This window comes from Nipponia nippon, unplaced genomic scaffold, assembly GCF_047370975.1.
Source record: "Nipponia nippon isolate SJK-2023a ecotype South Korea unplaced genomic scaffold, ASM4737097v1 scaffold_3, whole genome shotgun sequence".
Taxonomy (NCBI): domain Eukaryota; kingdom Metazoa; phylum Chordata; class Aves; order Pelecaniformes; family Threskiornithidae; genus Nipponia; species Nipponia nippon.
This window is the reverse complement of record NW_028262347.1, coordinates 110,732,238-110,750,816: the sequence shown is the minus strand read 5'-3', so window position 1 is coordinate 110,750,816 and position 18,579 is coordinate 110,732,238. Positions and strand designations below refer to the sequence as shown.

General features: G+C 65.2%; 1 protein-coding gene across 2 annotated transcripts; it reads right to left on the bottom strand.

Annotated features, from left to right (window-relative positions):
- Window positions 1-392: 392 nt before the first annotated feature.
- Window positions 393-14,496, bottom strand: CRTAC1 (cartilage acidic protein 1). Of its 2 annotated transcripts, XM_087765391.1 has the most exons (16): window positions 14,394-14,496; window positions 10,192-10,388; window positions 8,807-9,003; window positions 7,761-7,891; window positions 6,962-7,118; window positions 6,169-6,303; window positions 5,722-5,867; window positions 5,394-5,530; window positions 4,637-4,719; window positions 3,997-4,097; window positions 3,744-3,912; window positions 3,091-3,236; window positions 2,925-2,967; window positions 2,294-2,437; window positions 979-1,104; window positions 393-591 (listed from the first exon to the last, which is right to left on the bottom strand). In XM_087765391.1, the coding sequence occupies exons 1-16, from the start codon at window positions 14,436-14,438 to the stop codon at window positions 464-466; spliced, it is 2,085 nt and encodes a 694-aa protein (XP_087621517.1). In that variant the 5' UTR covers window positions 14,439-14,496; the 3' UTR covers window positions 393-463. The 2 variants fall into 2 exon arrangements, with proteins under 2 accessions (XP_087621517.1, XP_009464499.1); XM_009466224.2 differs by lacking the exons at window positions 393-591; window positions 979-1,104 and adding an exon at window positions 1,438-2,037.
- Window positions 14,497-18,579: the final 4,083 nt, after the last annotated feature.

Below are 18,579 nucleotides of genomic sequence, written 5' to 3'. Positions count from 1 at the left end.
AATGAAGCCAGCATTGCTCTCCCGGGGTCCTGGAAGGAGGACTCTGCTCCACAGGACTCCCTTTGGCTCGGTCATGGCATGTGTGCGGGGTGGCCCTGGCCCCGCCGTTCCCACGAGGGCCCCCCTGCATGGAGACCTTCCTCAATAAACCCCACTCTTCATCCCCCGCTGCCTGCCCGTGTCCTCCTGTGTCAGAGAGGGGAGTGGGGTGATGGTGGGGGGCACAGAGCGGGCTGGGCTGGGCATCCCCCAGCACACCGGGGTGCATGGAGCCCCACAAGGAGGGTGAGTATGGTGGGAATAAGGGGGAGGGATGGGGCAGTCCATGGGTAGCAGTCATGTGGCCCCGGTGACAGGGACCCACGGGGAAACCAGTGCAGGAAAGGGTTTATTCAGCTGGCACCGGGTGCAACTGGCACGGGGCTGGGGGCGAGCAGGGGGCACCTGGCCGTGCCAGGGCAGGCTAGTTGCGCTGGCAGCGCCCACCTGCGCCCAGGGAGAAGCCATGGCGGCAATGGCAGTGGAAGGAGCCGTGGCTGTTGTGGCAGATATGGTCGCAGGGGCCAGGCTGTGCCTGGCACTCATCTACGTCTGGAAAAGAAAGGGAGAGGGTCAGAGCTGTGCCAAGGGTATGGGGCTTGTCTGGCACAGGCAGGGCAGGGGATGGAGGGGGCATTGGGGGGGCAGCTCTGGGGCTGGGTGAGGCTGGGACACAAAGGCATCTCCAATGCCTGCAGCCACACAGCCGTGGTCCTGCCACCGCTTGTCCCCAAGGCTGTCAGGTGGCAGATGCCTCCTCCCTCCATCGACTCCTGCACAGCCACAGTCTGTCCATCCTGCCCCCCATGTTTTGGGTTGGCCAGGACCAGGGCACCCCAGGAAACAGCATTCCTGCTCCCAGGGCCACACGGCTGTGCCTGGCAGCAGCAGGCAGGTGAGCACCGTGGGCTGCCAGCCCTGCTGCCTGCAGGTACTCACCCAGGCACTGGCTGGCAGCGGGATCAAGGGGTTGGAAGCCCGGGCGGCAGTGGCAGGCATGTGCCCCAGGGGTGTTGGTGCAGAGCTGGCTGCAGTTGTGCAAGCCCTGGGCGCACTCGTCGATGTCTGGTGGTGGGGAAGAGAGCGGCACAGGGTTACGGCACGCAGTGGGAAGGCAGCACGGGCCTGGTGTTGCTGCGTGGGCAGGGCTGCCTGCTGCACCCCATCCCCTCCAGTGCTGCACATCTGGCCGTGCTCCCAGGGCAGAGCTGCCCGGGCCACTGGGCACCCTCCAGCTAGCTCCTGGCCCAGGGACAGGGAGAGCTGGGGGATGCTGGGGGTGCTCCCCACCTCCGAGCCCCCTCCCCGTGCAGCCCCAGGGCAGGGTGGGCAGAAGCATGTGTACAGCCCTGCCCCGCACAGCTCAGCAGGCTGGGCTAATAGACAGGATATAGTTTATTGGGGGGGGTTCTCCGGAAGACTGAGCAGGGTCCGACTCCAAACAGTGGGGTCAATACATTAAAAAACAGACCAGGAGGGTCCTTCCCCTGCAGGGCCGGGGGGACCTTCCTCTGCAGGGGCTGGGAAGGGGGGTCCCCATCACCGAGGAGGGGGCAGGCGAAGCACAGACGTCGCAGGCCAAACCAGCAGGCACATGGTACAGTATCGAGGCGACGGAGCAAGCGACCACCCGGGAGGTGCCAGCGTGGCAGGAGCAGCGCTGGGATAGGGAGGTGAAGGGGCGCTGCCCCGGGGCTGCTTTCCCAGACATGGTGCAAGGGGCAGCCGGGCTCCGTGCCCATCTCACCACAGGCCGCCCCAGTAGGGCACAGCCGGCACTTCCAGGGCGGTTCGACATGGAGAGAAAGAGAGAGAGAAAAAGAGAGACAGGCAGAGGCTGGCCAGTCCTTCCGCCAAGGCTGCTCTGGCATGTTACGGGCAGGGGTTAAAGTGCATAGAGGCAAAGGCAGAGTCCGAGGACTACAGGGAAGAGGGCAGGCTGGGGGGGCCCAGGCCAGCTCCCAGCAGAGGGGTATCCCCCAAAAAAGGCCACTTGAGCTGCACAGAGAAGGAGCAAGAGAGAAAAAGAGAGAAAGAGAGAAGGGGAGTCAGTGGTGGCTCAGCGGGAGGCGCAGGATGAACAGAGATGGAGCCGGGGTGCAGGTGGCTGGGCAGCCACCCGGCAGGTTACAGGATGCAGCCAGGCCTTCGGCAGGGGTGCAACAGCATCCCAGGGTGGTGCTTTGGGGCTGCTGCCTACTGGCTTGGCCAGGCTGCGGTGGCACGGGGTCAGGGCATCCCAGCCATCACTCACCCACGCAAGCTGTGCCGTCCTCGTTGGGCTCGAAGCCTCGGCTGCAGCGCTTGTTGCTGCGGCAGCGGTACCCGCCGTAGGTGTTGATACAGGTGGGCTTGTCCCGGGGGCAGATGAAGGGGAACTTGGTGCACTCATCTGTGTCTGCAAGCAGAGGGGCCTCGGTGTGAGACGGCTGGGCTGGCAGCTTGGGGCTGCCGGCCATGGCCGCTCTGGTTCCCCCTGAACATGCTGGATGACACCCCCCCCCCTCCCCAAGATGTAGCCACACACAAGCTATGCCTCTGCCCAGGAGGCTCACAGCACTGCCACCCTGTTGCATCCCTGCTGCCCCGCCATTGCTGTGGCTCTAGTGCAATGCCTGCCACATGCCAGCCATACCTCCTGCTCCCGGCACAGCGCTCTCTCCCATCTGTGTGACACCAGTCACCCTCTGGAGCCATGCTGCTGCCCTCATTCCCAGGCCACGTGCCGGGCAGGCAGCCATACCCCGCACCGAGCCACGCAGCGGCCCTGCCTGCATGCCCAGCCACCTCCCTGGCTGCCACCTTCCTGTAGCAGGGTGCTGCCCACGGGGACGTGCTGCAGCGTCCTGGGTGCAGGCATGCCTGTGCCCCCAGCAGCCACTCACCTACACAGCGTCCGTTCTCGTGCTGGGAGAATCCCTGCCCGCACTGCATTTGGGGAGAAGCAGAGACCGCGGGATGGGGAGGAAATCAGCCCTGGGCAGCCACCGAGCCAGCAGAGCTCAGCCCCTCATTCCTGCCTACCGCCCTGCGCCCACACCTGGCCCTCACCTCCAGCGGGGCAGGCATGAGCAGCTCCTCCGCATCCAAGGGGTAGGGGACCTCCAGGACGGAGTTGGTCTCACTGCTGGCCACGGCTCGTGCCACGACGCGGCCATCTGGCCAGGTCACCTCCAGGCTGCTGGCTTCATCGTGCCCTGCAGGCGGGCAGCCTGTCAGAGGGGGGGGTCTCCAGGGCAGGCAGGGGCTGAAAGGAGGCCAGGGGGGTGGTAGGGATGGCGGGGCAAAGCCTCCCCTTGCTCCCCGAGCCGGGCCCCAGGTGCCCGTGCTGACAGCCCATGCACAGGGCTGCAGCACGAGGGGTGCACGTGGGGATGACGGGATGCCCTCCCAGCAGGCAGGGACACCCCTGCAGGCTTGGCTGCTGGCCGCGCTGAGCCAGGGGACGGTTAACGGGCAGGGAAAGCCCTGGTGCCTGCACAAAGCAGCAGGCAGGGGCTGGGGAAGGGGGCAGCTGCCCCTTGCAGCAGGGCTGCAGTGGCTGGGCACCCTGCCTGCAGCCTTCCCTGGAGCCCACCATGCCCAGGGTGATGGGCATGGCTGATTACCATGCTGCAGGGTGCCGGGGCAGCAGAGGTGGCCCCTGCCCAGGGGGGTGCCGGGGAAGGCTGGGGGTGGAGGCAGCCCCTTGCCCCCCGGCTCACCCAGTCCAAAGTGCGCCACGGGCTCCATCTCGCAGAGGTACCCCGATCCGCCGTCAATGATGCGCAGGTGGGCCCCGCTGCGCCGCGTGAACAGCACCACTTTGGCCCCCCGCGCAAAGGCCCCGAAGCGGGTGCGGGGGATGACGCGCAGCCAGTTGTTGCTGGTGCCCTGCAAGGGAGGAGGAAGCAGGGAAACTGAGCAAGGAGAGGCAGAAGGGACGGGGACAACGCGAGGACCCTGTGCTTGACTCACCTGAGTGCCCTTGAAGATGGAGATCGGCTGTGCCATGGACTCGCCGTGGGACAGGATGAGGTCCAGCATCCCATCGCCATCAAAATCTGTCACTGCACCCCCTGCAAGGACAGGCTCATGTCATGCTTGGGGCCTGGCCCTACATCTCCCAGCACTACACCCTGCTGCCGGTGTGGGCTCCCACAGCTAGCAGCAGCACTCCCAGCAATGCAGGGGCAATAGGGAAGATGGGGTGACCCCAGTGCAGGAGTAATGGTCCCTGTTTGGGTGGCACCCTGCAATCAGGGGGGTCAGCTCCCCAGGCAGTGGAGGGGACAGGCAGTGCCTGGGAGGCTGTGGGACAGAGGAGGCTGCCTGGCCCCCTCCCAAACACAGAGGTTGGCTTTGAACAGTGGGCAGCCAGGAAGGAGCCCCCAAGAGCGAACCCTTGGGGAAAAACTGGAGGTGGCACCATTAGCTGGGTATGGGTGGAGGGAGAAAGCATGAGGCCACTCCCGGGCGATGGGGGCTCCAGGATGCTGGTGGGGAGCAGGCAGGTGACTCAGCCAGGAATGCAGCATCCCCAGGCATAGAGGGTGCCAGGCGGTGCTGTGGCACACCCCCAGCATGGGCCCCCACTGCCAGGGCCAGGCTGACCCACCTGTGCCCCGTCCCTCCGGCTCCAGCGCATCCCCTGGATTCAGCTCTTCCACGATGGGGTCTGAGTGCTCCCTGCGGATGAGCCTGCGAGCACAGACAGGGCGTTAGTGCCAGCCCCTGCAGTCCCCAGCACCTTCCCGGGAAGTGCCTGTCCCCTCCCGCAGCAGCATGATAGAGAGGTGACAGCCCCGGTGGCTATGCAGGGTGGATGGGGGAATGGGACTGGCCCCTGCCTATTAGCACCTCATGTCCCGGCTCCATGCAGGGATGACAGGCGCATCATGAGAGCCTGGCTCTTGTGGGTCTGAACTGCGGAGCAGGAACGCCATCTCCAAACACTGCTGCATCCCTTTGGGACCGGAGACCGCCCCCAAGGGGCTCCCTACCACGCCACTGCCCTCCACCCACCCACGGCAGCGGGTGGACAAGCAGCTCCCACCATCCCACACACCAGGTGAGGAGGTGCCACACAGCAGTAATGAGGAATTGACCCCCACAATTAACAGGAGCCACGAACAAGCTTCCACGTGGCTGCTAATCAGCGGTGCCGGAGACCCCGGGGGCTGCTGCAGGCACAATCACAGCAGCTGGTAATGATGCCGGGAAGGGCTCAGTCACGGTGCCTTTTATTAGCTGAGCCCGAGCAATGGCACTGCTGGAGAGGAGCCCCGAGAGCCTGGCTGCGCCGCAAGGGCTGCTTGTCCCCTCCGAGTGGGGTGCGGGCTGCCCCGGCCCCCCGGTACCTGCTGGGCTCCTACCGGAACAGGCGGTTGGCAGAGGAGCCGCGGTAAGCGATGTTGTTGAAGAAAACCTCCAGCTCCTGGTCATTGTCGAAGTCTGCTGCGATGACGGTGCGGACGGGGGACGGCATGGAGAACTTGGGGGTGGCGATGTCCTGCGCGACGGATGGGCATGGGGTGACAACAGGCACAGGGAGCGGGACACCGGGTCCTGCTTTGGTGGTTCGGGTCCCCTCCTCACTGGGTAATAGGGGCTCAAAGCCAAATCAGGGTGAAGCCAGCCCCCCTGGCCAAGGAGGCTCAGTGGCAAAGCCGGCAGTGGGGGGCTCCCAGCCCCAGCCCTCACCCGGAATCGGACGCGCCCAGGGGCCCCGCTCTGCAGGTAGAGGCGGTGTGGCCCGTTCCAGTTGCCGTAGACGATGTCCACCCGGCCGTCACGGTTGAAGTCAGCCAGTGCCACACCACGTCCGTGCTGGTAGGGGTCATCCAGCCCTGGGGAGCCGCAAGGGGACGGGGGGAGACGGGACCCCCTCCCTGCCACCGTCTCCCCAGGATGCCTCCTGAGATGTGCCCTGAGGTCCCCAGATGGGTTCTTCCCACACAGGGCTGCATCCCTGTGGTGACGGATGCCCTGGTGCACCTCAGCCACCCCCGGTGGTCAGCGGGGCTCTGGGTCCCCAGGGCTGTCCCTCCACCCTGCACTCAACCAGCCTGTGCAGGCAGGGGCAGGCAGAGCCAGCCCTGCCCTGAGGTCCCCGATGCCTGGGTGGTCCCCCCGGCTCCCCCTACTCACCCACGGCAGCCGCCACATCCCGGTACGTCCCGTCTCCCCGGTTGTGGAAGAGGAAATTGGGGCTGTTCTCGTTACCGCAGAATATGTCAGAGGCACTGTTGCTCAGGATGGGGCCCACGGCCACCCCACGGCCCCCTGGGGAGAGCAGCCTGGGGGTGAGGGGACAGCTGCCGTCCTGCCCCAGGGGAGCTCGTGTCCCCCATGCCCCGTCAGTGCTGCCCACCCAGTGCTCCCAGGACCCCTGGTGTCCCCTCCTCACCCACCTCCTGCCTTCAGTCCCTCTCATCAGTAGCTAATTGGGCCTGGCAGCCACTTGTGTCACTCCCAACCCTAATCGCTTCCATTGCCATGGTGACAACACTACTAATTAGTGACAATTTACCGCTGGGGAGACAGGGCATGGCAGCAATCCCCACGGTGCTGGGGAGTGTGGGGCGCAGGCTGGCATGCTCCCCGCTACCCTGCTCGTGTCCCACGTCCCTGTGCCATGCTGCCAGCCCTGCAGATGCTGTGGGCTCCGGAGGGATCAGCCTGGCTGCCGGGCAGGGTGATGGGGGGCACGGAGGTCCTGGGTGAGCATCTCGTGGCCCGGGTCCCTTCCACGGGCCGTGGGGTTACCACTAGATGGGGCAGTCAGGCAGCCTAACGCATGGCACGGGCCCCTGCCTGCACTGCCCTGTCTGCAATGGGTGCTGCCCTGCCTGCAATGGGCACTGCCCTGCCCGCAATGGGGGTCCCATGCTGACCGTGCCCAGCAGAGCCGCGTCCCCTCCGTGGGGGAGCAGCCAGGTACCTGTGTACTTGCTGACACCAGCCTGGGCGGCCACGTCCACCAGCACCACAACGCCGTGGGCAGGGTCGCTGGCAGCCACGTCCATCTCGATCAGGGCATGGGGGCCCACGTTGCCGCTGGCATAGTTGGCGATATAGATGGAGTACCTGCCGGAGCCCTGCAGCCAGCGGCACCTCCTCAGCACCCACCCACCCAAAACCCGACTCCACAGGATCCCTGCTGTGGGGCTGGATGCTCTCATGGCTCCATGGGACCAGGCACCGCTACCATGCGCTGAGCAAGGGCTCTGCAAAGCCCATGGTGAAAAGCACCCCAGGAGTGGGGGTGTGCCCCATTGTCTCCAGGACCTCTGCAGTCCCCAGGCTCAGGGTGCTGGCACGGGGCACCCTGCCCCCCCAGCATCCCCGTTGTGCCAGGTCCCCCCCCATCCCCACCGCCCCCCTTGTCCCGTGCAGCAGCTGGACCCTGATTTAGCGATAATCGTTTGGAAACAAACCGCTGGGGGAGGAGGAAGAAGAAAGAGCAGGTGACAGGAACATAAATCACCTCGACAGGCACGTTTATCAGCTGGCGGCAACCGTGTGGACAGGCGCCCGCAGTCCCCACGGCCGGGGGGGCTGCCAGCCCTGCCAGCCACGGGCTGCTGGGGGGCACACCTGGCCCCCGTGTGGGGTGGGATGGGGCTGGTGCCCAGGTGAGGGGAGAGGTCCCCTGGGACCCTGCAGGGGAGGGCTGGAGGGGCACAGGGGGTGGGAAGGGAGCGGAGATGCCCCCTGCCCGCTGTGCCCTGCCTGCTCACCGTCCGGTCCACGCAGGCGACGGAGCGCCCGGCGAAGCGGCTGGCCACGTCCCGGTTCACCTTGTCGCTCAGGAGGTCCTCCCAGCGCCCGTTGCGGAGCTTGAAGAGTTTGTCCGTGTAGGTGGCCATGCCTGGGGCGGGGGGACACGGGTCAGGGGGCTGCAGCATCCCGCCTCCTCCCGAGGAGGGTGCCCTGCAGCAAAGGGAAGCTGGGGAAGGGGCATCCCAAACCCCGGCTCTGTCCCCTGCAGCCCCACGGGGCCAGGCTGCCACTGCAAGAGCCCCCGTGACCCTTAAGAGCTGCTGGGAGACACACAGAAGAATCAACTCATTAAGGTAAAATGTGTCCCAATGGGGCACAGCTCCGTAGATCATCCCTGGGAAGGTAAAAAATCGATTTGGTGCCAGGCACAGGCAGCAAGCCGCGTTGCCCGTGACAGCACCGATGGTAGCGCCTGATTTAGGGACAGGTGTGCCGGCGGCCACCACCAGCCTGGATAATTAGGAGCGTCAGGAAGACAGATCTGCTGCCTGGAGGTCAGGGCTGTGGGACAGGGACGTGGGGCAGAGATGGGCTGCAGCACCAACCCAGGGAGCTCTGGGATGCCCAGTGCCGGCCTGGGGCACATGGGTCTCCTCCCCACGACAGACATCCTGGGAGCTGGGACAGCACCGGCAGTGCAGGATCAGACCTGGCTTGGTCCAGCAGGCACAGGAGAGCCACGGCACGGAGGGACACAGCTGCTGCAGGGCACAGCTGGGATTTGCAGCGCAGGGTCCCTGTGTCGGGGCAGCCCCGGGGGTGGTAGGGAAGCTGCTGTCCTGCTCAGGGTGCCACCAGGAGGGCAGTGGGCAGCTGGAAGTGCTGACTTGGCGGCTGGCTGGGCTCAGCGTCCCGCCTGCGCTGCCATCAATCAATGGAGCCACTCAACTGAGAAATTAACTCCAGCCCGCACACATCCCTCATGCGCCGAAGGTCGCAGGCGGCTGTGCTGGGAGCTCCCCGTGCGCCCGGGGCTTTGGGCACGGTCACCGGCAGGGCTCACCGGAGAAGGCGTTGTTGGTGTTGAGGAAGTAGATCTCCTCGCGGCCGTCCCCGTCGATGTCGCAGGCCGTCACACCGATGGCGTTGCCCTGCCGGTCCCGCAGCGCGTAGTATGGGGAGCCCCGCTCATCCTCCGCCAGGTTTACCAGCCGCCCCTGTGCCCTGTCGTACTTGAGCACGAGGTTGGGGCCGTTGTACCTGCAGGTGTGAGCAGAGGCGATGGCTCTCTGCAGCCTGGGGACAGGATGAAAGCCCCTGTCCCATCCCTGGGGGCACACCGGGTGTGACACCAGGTTTTCCCCATGATGGGCACAGCAGAGACCTGCGTGGTCCATGGAGGCCAGGGACCCTGGACTGCTCTCAGCACCCAAATGTGGGGCTGGCTCCTGGCTTGCCAATGGGGAAGGCTCAGCCTGGACCTCTTCCAACCCATGTTGGGCATCGCATGTCTGCCTGGCCTGGGTACCCCAGTACCCCAGGGCAATGCCAGGGCAGGGGTGGGGTCCAGACAGACAGCAGGGCAGGATGGAGCGCAGGTCCCTGCTTGCAGCCCTTTCCCAGGGTACGTCACGCAAAGCAAATCCTCTCAGCACGGTGCACCCCACTGGCTCCCAGTACACCAGTAAACAAGTTATACAACGGGCACTGTGCTGCTTACAAAACCCCGTCTGGCTGCTGGGCACAGCCCAGCTGGGAGTGGTGGCCTGGACCCCTCTGGGGTCCCTGGTGCTGCCCGTGGTTTGCTGCCCCAGGGCGATGCTCAGAGCGGCGGCAGGGCCAGACCCGGTGCTGTGTACACAGACACGCTGCGCCGGCTGCTCGCAGCCGTGCCGGCACACATACGCAGAGCCTGCACTGTGGTCCCTGCTGTCCCCGGCCAGGGCCAGACCCACTGGCAGCAGCTGCTCCGTGTTCAGCCCCGCTCAGGCGCTGGCAGCACAGCACACGGCTCCCTGCCTCCCTGGCTCCTGCCAGCCCTTCCGAGCCATCACTCCAATAAAGGGCTATAAAAAAACTCCAGCCAATTAACCGAATCTCTGGAGAGCACTGAGTCCTGTCAGTGGAGCCGAGCCGGCCTGGGGACACGCTGGCTCTGCACTGCAGGGAGGACCCTGGCCACTGGGCAGGGGCCACCACCCTGCACAAGGGAGACCTGGCCCCGGGGCTGGGATGGGGGCACGCATGTGGTCCCACGCAGGTGCCCAGCTGGCATCAACCGCCTATGTGGGTGCACAAACACACACGAGAGGGTGCACGCAGACCCCACCCCACCACCCTTGTGCACAACCCCTCAGCCAACCACATGCCCACAGAGGAGCAAGGAGCTCCTGGCCCTGCAGGGCCACCAGGTCCCACTGTCACCAAGGCGCTGGGTGCACCACTCACCCTGCCACCACGATCTCAAAGTCACCGTCGGCATCCAGGTCGGTGACGGCCACACCATAGTTGAGCTGCGTGGGGTTGCTGTCATAGTCGGGCGGGAGGAGGCGGTGGGTGACGGCTGCAAACATGGGCTCGCTGCGCTGGGAGCCCTCACTAAGCCAGGCCAGGGACAGCAGGCACAGCGCCAGCATCCTGGGCACCTGGGAGAGACCTGCAGCCCATCAGCTCCAAGAGCACACAGCTTTGCTAGCCAGCAGGGACCCCAAAGCCCCGCTCCACGGTGCCCAAGCATCCGCACCACCCTTGCACACTCTTTCCACCCCTTGGCACCCACCCCAGCCTGTGCCACCCCACCAGCCCAGAGACCCTTGGGCACTGCCACAGCTCTGGCATCCCCATCCACGGACCCTCCTGACTGCAGCTCACCCTTGAGGCTTCCTTGGGACGGGACCGTACCCCAGTGAGTTGGGAGCCAGGGCTGAGCAGGAGCAGGGCTGTGGGAGCCCCTCCCATGGGAGGGACCCAGGAGGTGGCAGGAGGGCTGCGGGGTGCTGATGAAGCTGAGCTCAGCCTCAGCTCACCCTGCCCCAAGGGGCTGCTGGCACCCAAGGTCCTGGCAAGTCATGATGCCAATCACTGCTCCCTTGGCAGTGCCAGAGGAAGCAGGCAGTTGCCTGGCTGGGGAACTTGTCCCTTCTCCGGCTGGTCCTCTGGAGCTGGGGAAGGCCATGGGGATACTTTGCCAGGTGACTCCTGTGTGCCTCAGTTTCCCCACCCTGCTGGCACTGTTTCTCCTAGGGGCTCTGTGGGGTGAGCTCCTCCCAGGCTGGCCAGGGAAGGTGTTTGCACAGGGATGTGGTCATAGGAAGGAGATGCTGGGACAAACAGGAGACTGGGAGGAGAGGCTCAATTAACTTGGACTGCGGAGGACGGTGTCTGCCAGCACTGCTGGCAAGGCTGCGGAGATTTTGGAGTTGGCTCTGACCTGGCTGTAGCACGGGTGATGAGCAAGGTGGCACTCAGGACGGCCAGCCCTTGCCACAGGCCAGGCAGTCCCATCCAGAGGGGAAAAGCCCAGCAGTGAGCTGCGTGTACAAACCCACACGCCCGCACTCCAGCTGGGAGCAAGAGCAGCCTGTCCCACTCTCACAGCCTGGAGGGATGGCTGGGGCACCCAGCCACCAAGGCAGGGGATACTGCTCCATGTGGCTGTGCCATCCCCCAGGCAGGGCTGCCCCCTCTTCCCAGGGAGCCAGGAACAGCCCCCAGCACTGGCATGGGGATAGCGGAGAATGGCCCCACTGCCGGCTGGTCACCCATGCTGTGGACCCTGCCAGTGAGCAAAGGAAGCTGCGGCAGCTGCGTGGTGCCACATGTGCCCCACTTGGAGAGGGGAAGGTGTCCAATAGCTTGGATCCTGGCAGGTCCACTGGGCTGTGGGAACAGCCTGCTGCTGCCTCCCCTGGGGATGGGAATGGTCCCAAGGGTCTTCGGGGGACCAGGATTCCCCTGCCACAAGCAAATAGCTTTCTTGCTCACCCGGCTGGGCAGAAAGCTGCAGAGGAGACCTTGAGCCCCACTGCTCAGCACACCCAGAGCCCTGCATCCCACTGCACAGGCCCTGCTCCCCTTCCCTCTCCAATCCCATCTGTTCCCCAGGCCCAGCTGCAAGGGGAGATGCATGCGTGTGTCCCCAGCTCTACTCTGTGCTGCTCCCATCCCCTCCCTGGCCTGACCCGCATCCTCCCACAGACTCGGGCACAGCCAAGCCCCCTCTGGCACCGTGCTCTGCACCATCCAGCCAGACTTCAGGCACTGTGCCCACCACCTTGCTGTCCTGTCCAGAGCAGCTCAGCTCTCCAGGGGCAGAAGCCTGGGTCTTTCCCTGGTACAGGTGCCCCATGCAAGGCACATGTGATGGGGATGGAGTTTCATTGCGTTGCACAGGGATGGGACAGTCGCTGGGTGTCACTCTGCAGTGCTATGTGGCAAGGGAGAGGGAGCCTTTGTCACAGCCCCACGCTGGGCTCACTGAAGCAAGCGTGGAGAAGAGCCACCCATATGTGGACATATGGGTGCAGGGCTGCCACGTGACCCCTCTGCCGATGCAGAGCGGTGCCCCCTCACCCCGAGCCAGGTGATGGGTGACTGTCCCCAGGCCACTGGCAGGGCTCTCCCTGCTCTGCCTTTCCTCCAGCTCCTGCTCCCTGCAGCTTGGCCCAGTCCCCAGGTACCTCCCTGCCCCATCCAGCTGCAGCCGAAATCCCTCCAGGCTGGATGGAGCCTTTCCAGGAGGAAACAATGTTCCTGATTGGAGACAAAAGGCTTTTGCCAGCAGATCCGGTGCTTGGTGCCATGGGGAAGGGACACATGGGCCAGAGCCAGGCCATTTTGGAAAGGGGGAGGGAGGGATGCCCAGGCTCTGCATGGCAGATGGGAAAGGCCTCGTGGTTCCCAGCGTGCTGCTGATAGCACCGAGGCCCCGGCATGAAGCTCCACCTGAGGTTTGAGGCTATGGGGTGCTGCCTGTACACAGAGCAGAGCTCAGCCTGTCTTGTCCCCGCAGAGCCATGTCCTGGTTTGTGTTGTGGCATCTGGTGGCAAGGTCACCTCAGGAGCTGCAGTCACCCCAGATGCCTGCTCAGCATGGCTAAGCCTGGTGACACGAAGCCAAGGTGCCAGGCAGGGGTAGAGGCATCGGGAGGATGGGATCAAGGCAGGGGGTGCCACGGGCACCCACACAGGGTGCAGCCAGGCAGCGCAGGGACAGGGTGCTGGCCCCATGGCAGGGATGCAGCACGTAGGAATCATCTGTCCCCATGCATGGCTGCGGCTGGCAATGCCCTGTGAGGAGGGTGGGATGGGACTGGGAAGGGAGCCATGGGACAGGCAGGGGGTTGTGCCCCAGACCCCTCATTGCCAACGGGGAGATGCTATCCCCAGGGCCCCTCATGTACCCACATGCGCATCCCCAGCCGTCAGCCCATACCATGGGGAGGGTGCGGCCACCCCATCCCGCATGCCACTGCGACATTGCGGCCCACCATACCACGCACCCCAGTGATGTCATGCTCCACCACTGCAGCAACATCCCATCCCGGGCCGCAGCCACCTCCAGCACCGCCACGGCACTGCACAACATTGTGCAGCAAGGGCCTCATCACACCCCAAAGGCACCCCAGAGCCATGACAACATGGTGACATCACAGCAGCCCATGACATCATGCTGCATGTGCCCCAGTAACATCATATTCCCGTTCCTGCTATTCCCAGGCTGCCACAGCTGTACCCACCAGGGCAGAAGACAGGCAGGAGACATCCCGCAGACCCGGCAGGCCCTCTCCCACAGCAGCTGTGCTGCCCAGGGATGCCAGCAGTGCCCCCTCCATGGCACTTCAGCCCCAAACAGCCCTACCCCTGCAGTGCCTCTGCTCCGGTCAAAGCCCGTGAGCCCCGGTCCCGCTGCCCCGGCCGCTCACTGCTGCTGTGGGCTGAGCACTGCTCCCTCCCACACCACTCTCACAGCCCCTGGCCTGTGCATGCATCCCATCAAGGATGCTTCCGACAGGCACAAAGCCCCCAGCTGCTGGCTGTCCCATCCCTCTCCCCTCCCATGCAGGACTCCTCAGCGCTGGACCTGGCACGCTGGGGCTCAGCCAGCAGCAGCTAATGCAGTGTGAAGATGAGCAGTCACCTTAGCCTCTGAGCTCAGCCCAAAGGGACGCCAGGTCCTTGGGGGGCTTGGTTGCAGCCGCCTGCTCCCAGACTCACCAGCGCACAACCGGCCCTGCCCCACGCATGCACATGCACGGACGGACCCCTCTACCCGCAGCCCCTCCAGGGGCTCAGCCACGACCAAGCACAAATGTCCCTAGAAAGAGGAGCTGCCCGTTCCCTCCCTCTGTCCCTTGCTTCTTGCCACCCTGATGCCTCTCTCTCAGTCCCAGCCCACACCCCCATCACCGCTCCATCCTCCCGAGCCCGGTCCCCCCCAGCCCAGCATCCCTCCATCCCCGTCCCCTTCCTCCCGCCTTGCCACCCCGCATCCCCTCCACGCTGCGGGAGCAGGCTGCGTGCCCGGTCCCGCTCCGCCCGCCACCAACTTCTCTCCGGTCCGGTGACCGCGCCGGAGTTGAAAACCACCCCCTTCCCGCTCCGGAGTCCCCGGGAAACTTCACGGGGCAGCAAACCACCCCTTTACTCACGGGCCAGGGGGGCTGCCCGGCGCCCCCGCGGCGGCGGGAGCGCATCCCGCACCGCACCGCCCGCCTCCCCGCACCGCCCGCCTCCGGCTCCGGCTCCGCCGCTTCCCGGCTTCCGACGGGGCCGGCCCGGCCGAGCGGCGCCTTATGTAGGGCCGGGCGGCGGCGGCAGCGCCAATGAGCGGGATGAGGCGCCGCTGCCAATGGAGAGCGCGGAGGTGGGGCTGCGCCGCGCTGATTTACGGCCCCCACGGCGGCGGGGATGCTGCGGGGGGGATCCGCCGGGGAGCATCGCCCCCCCCTCCCCCCGGGCACTGAGCCCGCCGGGGCTGGAAGTGGTGGTGGGGCTCCGGGATGAGCGGGGCGCCGCTTGCCGGGCAGCCCGGAGTGGCGGTGGGGGAGCTGGGCTGGGCGTGGAGGGGGCTCCCGGCTCGCAGGAGAGGGGCTGCACCCCCGGCGGCCACCCCGGGTGGCACTCGGGGCACGGCTCTCCACCTCCTGCAAGGGCAGCTGGGGCGACGGGGTGAGCAGAGCCGGGGATCTGCCCCGGCCTGGGTGCAGGGGGGGTTTGCCCCACAGAGCCGTGCAGCTGCGGGCACGGGAGGGGGAAAGGGAGCAGAGCTGGGTGGCCCCCGTAGTGCAACACCCAGCTGCACCCCGAGGGCTCGGCACCCTCCCTGGGCCATCACCCTGCGGGTCACCCACCTCTCTGCTGCCACCGTCCCTCTTTAGGGACCCCAGGAGCGGCTGTGCCCTGGCAGCCAGTTGGCACTGCAAGAAAGGCCCCATCTCAGGCCATGCAAGACTTTCCCAAAATCTTGTAGTCAGTGGATGCCCAGGCCCACAAGCCTGCCTTCCCTGACGTGTCTTCCTCCTGCGTGGCCGCTGCTGGGCACAGAGCTCTCTGCATGTCTCTGGATGCAGAAAGTGGCTGTGGCAGGGACTGGGACAGCACTGGCAGGGCACAAGGCTACCAGGTCACCCCAGTGGAGCATGTTCACAGGTGCCCTAGCATAGAGCCTGCGGCTGCGTCCACCAGGAGAGACAGCAGGAGACACCAGGAGAGACAGCAGGAGCTGCAGGAGCCCGCACCATTTGGGCTGCTTCGAGTGGCTAATCACCTGCCCTGCTAAAACCCTTATTTCTCATTCCAACGTGTCTGGCTACAGCTTCTGCCTGTTGCTCCAGGTTCTTCTCTCCCTGCTGCATTCAAGAGCTCTCCAGTCCCAGTGATTGTCTCCCACGAAGGTGTTTCCACGTGGCCATCAAGTACCCTTTGATTTCAGTTCTGATGACCCCCTCTCACAGGGTGCCTGGCTAAGCACTGGGCTTGCTGCACAGCTGCCTGCAGCGAGGTCCCCACGGCCAGCATGACAGTGTCTGGGCACAGGGAACCCGCTGTGGGGCACTGCCGTGGGGCAGGAACAGCCACTGCTCCCTGTGTTCACCACGGAGAGGCCGGGATGCCCACCGGGGCTGCAAGGCCAGCGTGACCGTCACACATGTGCAATGCTGCGCTCACGTGTCCTCGTGCACCCCCGAGCTGCGGGTGTGCTGTGCCCGCCGGTGGCCCACAGCCCTGGCACCTGGCTGCAGCCTTGCATGTGCGTGTGTGCTCAGGGCAAGCACCTCCTCTGCCGAGTCGTTAGCTCATCCCAGATTTAGTAACCACCTGGGTAATTATCAGCACAAACTCTGCAAGCCAGCTCCCAACGCCCTCCCTGCGACTGGCAGGTACAGAACACAAATGCCGGCAGGAAGCCAGCTCGAGCATGCCAAGACTGCGAATCGTGCTGGGCACACCTGCTCCCCGGGGCCGCAGACCCGGCTTGCCAGCACACCGGGACCCGGCCCCGGCCCTGAGTTCATGCACACCCACTGGCAGATGCGGGCAGGCCTGCCAGCATGCCAGCACACTGCACCTGTACATGCATGTGTGCACGTAGGTGCACACGCATGACATGCACAGCTAGGCACACTGCGCAGTGCACACACGCAGCTCCTCAGGTGCACACACCGCGTCAGCAGGGATGTGCTCACACCATGACGCCCTGTGGGTACACACGCGCTGTGTGCATGCAGGGCACGTGTGCCGAGAGGGCCTGGCATGCTGCAGCCCCCAGCCCATGCTACTGGCACCCAGCAGGGTGATTTTCCATGTGTGGGGCTGCAAGGCGCTCCGCTGTCGGAGCCCCTCGGTGCCCTTCTCATGGATGCTGCCACCCTGCCAGGCTGGGACGTTTCTCTGGGGGACAAGAGCAGCCAGCAGGCACCTTAGGATAACAACTGCCGTGGCTGTAATCCACAGCATCTGTCCTTGTGCCCTGTGCTGGCCCAGCCTGGCCCAGCCATCTCCATCCCACCCCTCTGCTCGCACCCACAGAGGGGGCACGGTGGGGCGAGCACCCTGGGGTGGGACACAGGGTCTCTGCAAGGAGCTGCAGAGGGGAGCACAGAGCATCAGCAAAACGAGCTGGGATGTATGCGGGGAGGTTCGCGGGGCGGTGAGGCAGGGCACGGGTGCCGGGGCGTGGGGGGCCTGGCTGTGCGGTGCACGGGGGGGCCTGGCTGTGCAGTGCACGGGGGGATGCGCGGGGGACGGTGGCAGCCTGGGGACAATGCACAGGAAATTAGAGCCAGCACAGGCAGACACGCGGGGGGGCGGGAAGGGAACCGCTGCACTCCACCAAGGGCTGCAGGCAGGCAGGGGGAGGCTCTTCTGCTGAGCTGGGGCCAGCATGAGCACCAGCCACCTCCTTGCACAGCTGGGGCCCCCCTTTCCCATCCTCTGGGCAGAGGTGTCCCGGCTTTCCCTGGCCTTTGTTCCTGCGCTGCTTGCCCCATCCATGCTGACCCAGCCCCCTGGGAGTGGGGATCCCCTTGCAGCCGACAGCCCTGGCACCCTGTGCCTCTTTCAGCTGACAGCCCTGGCACCCTGCGTCCCTGTGCCTGGTGGCTCATCTGCCACCCCAGGATCTCTCTGGGGAGAAGGCAGCGAGATGCTGGGGACCCGTCTGCGCCTTGCTTGCATTGCAATGGGCGGAGGGGTGGCACAGGGCTGTTTGCTGACAGTGCCAAGTGCTTCGGCCAGCCAGGGTGAGCCTGTGGGGTGGCAGTGCCAGGTGAACCCCATGGCCCTCGCAGGGACAGTACTGTTCTGGGAGCTGGGGGACCCTCAGCAGGACAGGAATCTGCTCAGGATCAGCTGGATTCATGGAGTACCCAGTCTGTCCCCTCCAGCAAATTCCAGATGCTGCAACACAAACTGGGTGCAGGTGAGCAGTGCAGTGCTGACTCAAGCCACTAACGTCCAACATTCTTCACTGGGGCTGTCGTTCCTCTTTCTAAAGCATCATGAAGGCCGAGACACCTGCACACAGCCCGGTGGGTGCACAGCACACACACACAGAGTCAGCACACTCACATGCACCCACACGCACACATGCAACAGCCTGTGTGCAGCCGCCCCGTCTGCGCACACTCTCTGTGCACACGCACGGTGTGTGAGCACTCAATGCGCTGCCCAAATGTGTGCGCAGCCCGTGCACGCACACACATCTGCACTCACACGTGCATGCAGTGATGTGCACGCACCCCACCGTACACAGTCCCCTGCACACTGCTGCTCGCTGCACTCACCAGCTGCTCCAGCCACCCTTGCTGCTCTTTGACACTAGAAGAGGGCACATGCTGTCACTGCAGCACGCTGCGGGGTCCCTCAGCCCCAAGCCGACTCCGGCTCCTGCCTGGCACTGCTTCCTTCTCTGGAGAGGCTGTGCTGGGACCTCCCTGCTCTGAGGGTCTACTTTCCACCCTAAATGTATTCATGGATAATTTATCCCCAGTCATTCCTGTGCTAATGTTGTCTTTTAGCTGAAATAGCTCTTCTCCCTGGCGTTTACCCCGCTGATGTATTTATAGCGAACGCTCTGCTCCCCCGCAGCCTGCGCTGTGCTGGGCACGAGCCACCGTCCTCCCATCACGGGTCTCCTGGGCTCTGCCTCCCCTGGCAGCCCCGTGATGCCTCTGCTCCTCTCCCAGGCTGGCTCCAGCACAGGCAGGTCCCCCGGGGGCCATACAGGGACGCAAGCAAGTCCCCAGCCCTGCCAGAAATGCCTCTCCTGGTTTCTCCTAGGCTCTTGCCTCTCCCACGAATGCATGCCCATCGTGCAGTGGCTCGCAGCGATGG